We start from the raw sequence: 9,996 nt of genomic DNA, 5'->3' as shown, positions 1-9,996 counted from the left end.
ATGAAAATCATGAAATAATATTTATTTTTAATTAATAATATTAAATAAATTATATTCATCATTTATTTTTTTTATGTACCATAAATATTAATTAATTTATTTATTATTTATAATAAATGATTTAATTTAAGCTCAATAATTTATAAATGTAAAATAATAATATGAATTTAATATATAAATTATAAATATAAATTATATATAAATATATAACATAAATTAATAATAATTTATATTAAACTTGTTAATTGATATGTAAGTTAAATTTTTGTTAAATTTGAATTAAATTTAAAGATTGAATACATTTAAATTTAAAATTACATAAGATATTAGTAATGTGTGAATTCAATTTATTTTTTAATAAAAAGTTTATTTTATTTTATGATTTGTATGTCATCTAAATTTTATTTATTATGTCATCTGGTTTGACCCCGGTTCAACCGGTCGAACCGATCAAACCATGAACCGCTCCTTTTACCGATTCATTGTCCGGTCCGATTTTCACAACCTTGGTATTAATAAGGCATATAAGTGTAATTCCAAAAAACAAGGTGGAGGTATTTGTAATGTTGACTTTCTATAGGGTTGATAAGTGTAATTAACCCAAATAAATACTATACTATCTTACGATAAGATGATGGAACTTGCACAGGATAAGAAGTTATTAATCTTTTAGGATATACTTTTAAGAGAGGTAAATTGTAGTATTTTCCTTCAGCTAACCCCCCCTTTAATAAGGGAAAGAGGGAAAATGATCAAAATGGTCCATTGACTCTTGATGAAAGAGAAAAATAGTCCCCAATTATATTAAAGGACCATTTTGGTCCTTCAACTCTTTAAAGAAAAAAATCAAAATACTCCTATCATGGGACTATTTTGGTTCTTTTTAAAAGATTTGAGGGAACAAAATATTTCTTTAATATAGTTGAGGATTATTTTGGTACTTCATAAAGAGTTAAAGAACCATTTTGATCATTTTCTCATAATCGAAAAATTACCATTGATCATAATTTTCAAAACAAAACTTAACATACCAAATTGAAGATATGCCTTCCGCAAATCATCCTTTCTATCACGCCTAGCTAAGAAACCTACAGATTCTAACAACCTTAACAACTTGGCCAGGATCTTTCATCCTCATAATCATGGACACTTCTATATATATTTTTTTCACTAGAAATCTTTTGCCATTAACTGTTTTGAATGACCAAGACAAAGTGGTTAGCGCTCAAATGATGAGGGAAAACAAGGCTAGTGTGTTTGGCCATTTTTTGTACTAGACGGGTGCATATAACTGGTTAAAGAAGGCAGGCTAAAGTCATTTGGTAGGGATTATCCATCTAGGTCAAGCTGTTTTGCATTTTCACATAACTGAGCTGTACTGCTTGCATTTTTAAGATTCAAATAATTTTAAATTTTTATTAGTGTTGTTCATTGCCTCAAGCAGATTCAAGAATTTTTCCTGGACCCTTTGTTGTGGTCGAGGTTTCACCGAATAATGAGGTGATTTTTCACTTTTTGCTTATATGATGATACTTAGCAATCTATAATATATTATTGTTATTTCTATCATCTTCTAAAGATTACAATTTGGAATTTTGTAGGAAGGATTGTCAGTTATTATTTCCCCTTTGCTTAGATTACGAAATGAAAGTGGATTCCCTATGGAATTGTTGTTCCGGCGGCCAGAAGAAGCCAAAACAGAATCTGCTTCTATTTTGCTTGAGGACGGAAATTCAGTTGATGCTTCTAGGGCTGTGTTTGATGCATTAGATTTTTATGGTGGCTCTAAGAGGACATTGATGTCTTTAAGTCTTGGTAAGTGCAGGTCCTTGCTATTTTTATATGGTATCTTGCAAGTAGCTAAATGAGATCCTTGTCTTTCTCAACTTGTGCATTTGTGATGCATTCATCATCTGCAATTACTGTGCATTTGTGATGCGTTCATCATCTGCTAAATATAGAACCCAACTCTTACAAAGATGCATCTAAAATATATCAGTACCCTTTGGAATGGTTAACACAGGTGCCAATGTCAAGCACTTATTTATCCTCTAAAAGCTCTGTTCACACTCAGTCGGCCATTCAAATTTCAAAGCAATATGAGAAAATCATTTCACAAATCGTCTTTAGTAATATGCTAAGCTATGAAAACTTTTGATTTCTATTACACAGATGGTTCTTGGCCATTTAGCAATCACTTTTACCTTTTCACGGTCTATTGTTATGACTTCACCACTCATAATATCCCAAAATTTTATTTCTTTTTAACCAAAACTCACATTTGAAAAACTTAGCAATCAACTTATGTTCTCTCTGCAAACTATCCTCAAATGATTGACATGCTTTTCCTCAGTCTTGGAATACACCAATATATCATCATTAAAAAGTATCATAAATTGATCCAGATAAGATCTGAAAATTATGTTCATCATATCCATAAAAATTTTTGGGGCATTTGTTAATCCAAACGACATAACCAAAAATTCAAAATGTACATACATGGTGTCAAGTGCTGTCTTCTTATTGTCACTTTCTTTTACCATGACTTAATGATAACTGGACCTTAGGCCATGAAATGACACGTCGAGGGAGAGGGGGTTGGCACAAGAGGTTGAGTGAACAAGAGAGGTCAATAGATATTCTGATGAGAGAGAGAGATAATCGGTGCAAGAGAGAGAAATCAAAAGAGAGTCAGTGAGAGAGAGAGAGAGAGATAATAAGAGGGGTGAGGGTGTTATGTGCTACACCAACCCTACTTGTAATGGTGGACGCGAGATGCAATAGAGAGGAGACCGTAAATCATCTATATTATACTATATTACATTTCAATACAAATCCTGTCATCCAATTGCAGATAAATTAATTTGATCTTTGTATATATATATATATATATATACATATATAATGCCATTTAGTAATTATGGCTTTTAAAATTAGTTTTTTGTCACAACTCAATCCCTGGTTGTACCCTTGGCCCTTGCTTTCAAAAAGTTTATGAATTAACCTTGTACAAGGATGTATTGAAAATTTATTGTTTGCAAAATTATCCGTAATTCGTGTTTTTTGGCATTGGGATCTATCTTCACCTGAATTTTATTCATCAATCTTTCTGGGATGATATTCCTTACCTTGTTTTATTTTCTCCTATTTTTTCACTTGAAGGAAAGTTTGTTATATTTTTTCTTCAACTGCTGGAAGTAGACTTAAGATTAGCATCTATTGTAGTGATATGCATGCATATTTATTGATAGCATGCCATTCCCAATAAAAGCAAGCTGGGCAGTTTGTTGGTTCTGGAAAATTGGCAGAATTTTAGATTTACTTGTTTTTATTCATGCTACACCTAGCGATTTCTTTTATCGTTGTTCTATATCCTTCTGTGTTTGAATTGCCAGGAAAATTCCTACTTTCTTTGAGACCTCGAATAGCTGATTACACAGAAAACAATGAAAAAAATATTTCTTTGCTCTGGTCCGAAGAAATTGAAGGTGGAAAAGCTCTGCATATCTCTGGAATATTTGATAAATTAAATTATAGATTCAGAAAAGCTTTAGGTGTTAAATCATCAAAATCTTTCTTTAGTACATTGTCTTGCCCTATTACCATGGAAGACCAGCACATTTCTGATCTGCATTTTCTAATACGGACAATTCGAAGAGATGTACCGTTAATGCAGCCTCAAAATCTTGGCGATCAAAAAGAGGGTCGTTCCTCACCAGTTGCTATGCAAGTACAAAAAGAAATTTTCATATATCCCACAATTCAAGTTTATAATCTCTTACAGTCAGAGATATTTGTTTTTTTATCTGATGATCATCCAGGTGAAATGCTTAATTTGGAGCAACTTCGATGTTTTAGATTTTTTTTTGTCTTTTTGTGCTTGAACTTCCACTTCTTTTGCAGATAAGTGTATCATGGAGGAGTTTCCCTATATCGGGAGGCAGGCTACCATTCCATGCCAGTCAAGTGCATATTTCTATGCAAATCCAGTTAATATATATTTCAGAATCACCTTAAATGCATATAGCTCTACAAGCAAACCAGTTAATAGTGGTGCCTGGGTTAAGAAGTTGGAAAAAAGGCGGAATGATGTACACTTTATCGACATAGAGTTAGATTTTGCCTGTGGAGCATATTTTGCAGTCTTACGATTATCATGCTCAGACAGGGGACTGTTAGAGGTATTTTGAAGACAAACAATCGATCTATAGCACAACAATATAAACAGAAAAATTGATTTGCTATCTTTTCATTATATTTTTCAATGTTTCTATTTAAAGATTCTCATATAGTTTGTTCTGCTGTAGTATAAAAAATTTACTTCTGATACAAGCCTGTTAATTTCCTTTCCAACTGTTTTTTCTTTTGCAGGCGACTATTTTTACAGCATACTCACTTCAAAATAATTCTGAACTTACATTGTTTTGCTCTTCTTCCAGCCAGAAATCTCATCCAAGGTAATATTGATTAAGTTTTTACATGAAAATCCGTCTTGATTCTCAAATGGCCTATTTGAACACTCGCAGGGTACAAACTGAAACTGAAATGCACTCTTCTGATATCCCACCTGAATCCGGCTGTCTTTTACCTCCTAAATCAATCAAATCATGGTTTTTCAAGTAAGTATCTTGCTGATAATTTTTTTCGGATTCAGCAGATTTTCAATAAGGTGGTTGTTTCCTTTAATAGTCTCAGAGATTGTAGTCCTCAACACTATACCTGTTGCATTTGGTATGTTCATAATAGGTCAAATAAGGTGTATGTTAAATGGTTGGAAGAGAAAACATCTATGAAAATGCTTGACCTAGATACTTTGACTGGCTTCACGGAGCTTTCACTGGAAGTTGCAGATAATGCTGGGATTAAAGTTGCTAAGCTAGGGGTTTCGCTTCAGCCATGTGTCCATAAAGTTTGTGTCCCAACACAAGTGGTTTCTTTTGTGCCTAGATTTATTATAGCAAATGAATCAAAAGAGTCTATTGTGGTTCGACAATGCCATCTACAGGTTCCAGCTCTTATAAACATGATTTTAAGTAATTTTCTCTTATAACATACGAGTACTTAAATCTTTGTGTTGCAACTTGCAACTGTTCTGATTAGGATGCATTCATTGAAGAGACTGTTGTGGAGAGTAGACAGAGAGTGCTGCTGCTTATAAGGAAGAAAACAGGCAAAAGAAGGGAACATAACCTCTTTGACTCTGTACTAAAGAGACACGCTGATAGAAGTGAGAATACGCAAATCTTTGTCCAGTTCTACATTAAAGCTGTTGGATGTACTAGCCCTAGCTGGTCTGGCCCTATTTGTATTGCTTCACTTGGTCGATTCTTCTTGAAATTCAAGGGGTGTTCTGTGAATTCAAGTAGTTCAACGAATCCAAGTAATTTGCGAGAAAACAAGACAACGCAATTTGCTGTGGCCCATATTGTAGAAGAAAGATCTAGTTTAATTTTGTACTTCTATATGCCACCAGATATACCACTTCCATACCGGATTGAGAATCTTTTGCAAGGAGCATCTATTAAGTACTATCAAAAGGTCCTATTTGCTTATTTCATATAAAGACTAGGAAAGAGAAATAGGCCCCAATGTGAATGCTTTCATGAAATGCATTTTTTCTTGTTGAACCCCTGCAGGATTTGGCTGAAGCAGAGATCTTACCATCTGGAGCCTCTGCAGAATATGTTTGGGATGATTTGAGTTTACCTCATAAGCTAATTGTTGAAATTCTTGGTATGTACTACTAAATTTCTTTGCTGCTATATTAATCTGAGAAAAATGTCTTCCGTCTTCCTATTGAAAACTTTATCTAATACTTTGAAATTGACAGGAGTCCTGAGATTATGATGTCTGATGTTTAGTAAAGGCCTTAATATTACTTTTCTTGCGACATTGCATATCTAAGGCATCATAATTTTGTCATATGCGCCGTGTGATTTAAGGTTGCTTGAGCTGCAATTTTTTATGCATATACAACTTCAAGACCAGTTGCATTTAACTCTTTCAAGGAATAGCGAAGTTTTCTGTTAATGTAGGAGTTCAAGGATTGAATTCCTAGCCAATTTTGTAGAAATATTGTCATAGTTATTAGAGCTGAATTTGCATATAGTATTTTTTTTCCTTCTAGATAAAAATTTTAGTTTACAACATGGAAACGTAGTATTATTTCTGTATGAGGCAATTCTATGGGCTTTTAAATAATAGTTTAGTTCTTGAAAATGGTGTATTGAGAGTCTCTTCATATTGGCTTTATTAGGGTATAGCTAGAGTAGCGAGAGAAAACTTGTGTTGATTTTCTTATGGTCTTATATGGATACAGGTAGGATTTAGTAAATCCAAAGATTGGGATTTAGCATCCTGGAGGAGTTAAATCCTCAATATTATTTGGATGCCCATTTCGTAAATCCGAGCAAAATTAAAAATCACTTGGAGTGATGTGAAACAACATGCGATGGAAACAAGAACTGCTTGGGAATCGCAATCTCTGACGATGTCCTCATCATGGAGGTTTGAGGAATTGGAAATTTAAGTGATTTAGGTTTTTTTATGAAGATTTGAGTTTAATTGGCCCTTCTAAGTGTCCAATAGTTAGGTCATAGATAGTTTATTGTGGCTACAATTAATTGTGGATTGATAGGTGTTTTTAAGGGTTGAATATGTGTGATTCATGTCTAATTATTATTAGATTCTTAATATTGTTATTAATTTAATCATTTAATGGCACTGAATGACTATTAAAATCAGTTTTCTAAGTTAAACATTACTGATTTTATTTATGCAGATTTTCATTTAATGCGTGAAATCAACATTGACAAGGTTTGTAAATGGAAGTCATTCTTTAAGACGAGGGAACATAGGGGGATGCTACTGCATTTGCCAATGAATAAACAAACTGAAAATGATCAGGGAACTGATAGGGAACCACAGGGAATAGAAATCTTCAAATTGGGTTTTGAAGTTTATGCAGATGATTCCACCAGGGTTTTACGTTTTTGTGAATTCCCAAAAGGAATGGAACAAATTGCTGCTCAGCCTTCTGCAAATATTCAATTGAGACTTTCATCCTTCGCAGTACACTTTCTTAAGAATAACAAGCAGGTTTCTTTTATAATAATTTGAAATCTCTCCATTACTTAAGTAATTTTGTTTTATTTAATTTGTTACTTTTCAAAGCAATGACATTCACCTTAGTTGTTTAAAAATATATTTATATTGTTATACTTGTTTGGTTTTTTTAATTTATTCCAAATCTTAGAGAGAGGACGACGCTAGTAACTACTAATTTTTGGAACTAAGGATACATGCTTGTTTCTGACACTTGAAGTTTAAATTGTAATATCCCTCTTTTTTGTGTTTGATACTCCTCAAATCAATTGCTGGATCTGTCTGTATAATGAAGTTGTGTTAGCATTTTTTTTCAACTTGTTTATTTTAAGACCATTACCTTGGGCTTTCCCTAGAACTCACACAGAGATCTAGGAAAATTTGAACTCACCAAGAGATCAAGAAAATATGAACTCACAAAGAGAACACATAATAGAAATTTTCATTCATCATCATCATCATCATCCCTCAATACAAGAAAGCTAGCCTATAAATAGGCCTCATGAAACGAAAAATAACAAAGACTAAAATGCCCTTCGGACTACAACACTACATGACCACCCATAAGGGTATAAATGGAAAAACAACACTATAAAATAAACTAGTACAAAAACATATAAATAAATAACTAAAAAATCGTAGCCGTTGATCTCCGATGTCTTCATCAGTAATATCCCTCTTTTTTGTGTTTGATACTCCTCAAATCAATTGCTGGATCTGTCTGTATAATGAAGTTGTGTTAGCATTTCTTTTCAAGTTGTTTATTTTAAGATTTAGGACTTATCTTCTAACAAATGATCTTTAGGTCAGGTACAGTCTCAAACTTGTATATCAACAAACATTCCCACTTCAAATTATGCTAGTGATATGTCTTTGACACTATCGCCTAAAACATTCAAAATTTACTCTACTTCAAAAATTAATTCCATCTCTATTTATCAACAAAAATTTGAAGGGTTTTAATTATGAAAATTTTGACCTGGCTAAACATGCTCATATTTCATATCACAATCAAACCTACAAACCTTCTCGACTTTTTGCTTTAGTCCATAATGATGTGTGGAGATTACCTAGAGTGAAAAAATATCTTTATCATTAGATGATTTATTTCCTTCATCGGCAATCATACCCATCTCGTTTGGTTTTCTTACAACAACAACATCAAGGCTTCATCCCACTATGTGGGGTCGGCTAAATGAATCCTTTTTCTCCATTGTGTCTTATTAAAAGCTAAATTCTCTTTTAAATCTCTACTTTTCTAACCAAGTATTTTTAGATTTATCTCAACTTTTCTTAACATAGGCTAGATCTAATACATCTACTCTCCTAATTGGGTTATTAGAATGCTGATGTTTTAAGTGATCAAATCTTCTAAGACGACTCTCTATTTTCACTGTCATTAGAGCAACTCCAACTATTTCACATATGTGCTCATTTCGCATTGTCTTTAAGAGTAAAACCACACATCCACTTGAGTATCCTCATCTCTGCAATACTAAACTTAATTTTATGCTTCTCTTTTAACAGCCAACAATTTGCGCCATAAAGCATTGCAGGTTTCACCACCATCTTATAAAATTTTACCTTAAGTTTGAGGGGTACTTTTCTATCACACAACAGGCTTGTTGCATTCCTCCATTTCAATGATCCAACTTCAATTCTACTAATAATATTCACATCTATTTCACTATCACGTTGGACAAATAACCGAAATATCTAAAACATGCTCTCTTTTTAATGACTTGATTGCCCAAAGTCACAATATCCCACTAGATCTATTAATATTAAAATTATAATCTTTTAGATCTACTAAAAAAAATATTTTGACTCTAAGGTTGACACCCCAAATTCAATTTTTCCTTCAACTCCCTCTCTAGTCTTATCAACAAGAAGAATATCATATGCAAAATGCAAACACTAGGGCACATCCTCTTGTAAATGTCTAGTAAAAACATTCATGATTAAAACAAAAAGATATAGGCTAAAAGCTAATCCTTGATTTAAACTAACTGAGATAGGAAAATACTTGGTCAAACCACCTTGTGTTTGAATACAAGTAACAGCTCTTACATATATATCCTTAATGACTTGAATATAAGCATTATTAACTTCTTTTTTTCTATAACTCTTTAGAGCGTTTCTCTTGGAACTTAATTATATGCTTTCTCTAAATCAATAATTATCATATATAGATCCTCCTTATTCTCTCTATACTTATCCATCAAACCTCTTAATTATTTTAAAATTTAAATATTATATATATAATTTAAAAAATTAAAAAATCAATTAAATCTACTCAAATATATTTCCTCATGAGTCATTCCCACACCCTTCTAGCTTATCATATTAGAGTTTTGTTTGGGACAACTTTTTTGCTACATTCTAAAGCCACTTTTTAGTAAAAAATTTTTAGTTCACAAATTTTTTGTACTAAAATAGCTGTTTTATAAAGTAGTAAGAAAGTTCTTTCAAATGAAGCATAGAACTCCTCTCAAATGCAAGCCCTCATAATGCACAAGTCCCCCCAGACTCTATCAATCATACTCACTCATAGGTCGAATTGCCCTCTCCCTCTCTGATGCAGGACTACGAATGAATGCAATGTTTGTAAGGAATTTGCACAACCCTTGATTAGAATAGTAATGAAGAAACCTTTAGCATTCTAAAACAACGAATAAAATAAGAAAGGGGTCACCCCCGCTTAGGCTAAATCGCAAGACAAGAGTTTCAGAAAAACTTTCAAAATAGATTAGTAAATCACTTGATGCGGAAGTAGTAGTTTCAATACAATCACTAATCTAACAATTAAAATTAATTAGCAATAAGGTGCGCTCAAAATCCTACGTTTACTAAGCTTAGCTTGAGCAAGAAGAGCTGTCCTTCGTGACTACA

General features: G+C 32.6%; 1 protein-coding gene across 2 annotated transcripts in view; it reads left to right on the top strand.

Moving 5' to 3' along the window:
* Positions 1–9,996, top strand: part of LOC110108336 — a 79,433-nt gene that overhangs the window by 42,750 nt on the left and 26,687 nt on the right. For both annotated transcript variants that reach the window (XM_028699412.1, XM_028699411.1), the window contains 10 exons: positions 1,445–1,500; positions 1,602–1,815; positions 3,396–3,821; positions 3,904–4,181; positions 4,372–4,457; positions 4,527–4,619; positions 4,747–5,005; positions 5,101–5,538; positions 5,637–5,733; positions 6,782–7,098. In XM_028699412.1, the coding sequence (XP_028555245.1) occupies positions 1,445–1,500; positions 1,602–1,815; positions 3,396–3,821; positions 3,904–4,181; positions 4,372–4,457; positions 4,527–4,619; positions 4,747–5,005; positions 5,101–5,538; positions 5,637–5,733; positions 6,782–7,098 (2,264 nt within the window). The remainder of the gene's footprint in view (positions 1–1,444; positions 1,501–1,601; positions 1,816–3,395; positions 3,822–3,903; positions 4,182–4,371; positions 4,458–4,526; positions 4,620–4,746; positions 5,006–5,100; positions 5,539–5,636; positions 5,734–6,781; positions 7,099–9,996) is intronic.

Source organism: Dendrobium catenatum, unplaced genomic scaffold (genome assembly GCF_001605985.2).
Source record: "Dendrobium catenatum unplaced genomic scaffold, ASM160598v2 fragScaff_scaffold_1282, whole genome shotgun sequence".
In the NCBI taxonomy this organism is placed as follows: Eukaryota; Viridiplantae; Streptophyta; class Magnoliopsida; order Asparagales; family Orchidaceae; genus Dendrobium; species Dendrobium catenatum.
Note: the sequence above shows the minus strand (reverse complement) of the source record. Positions and strands in the feature narration are given on the sequence as shown.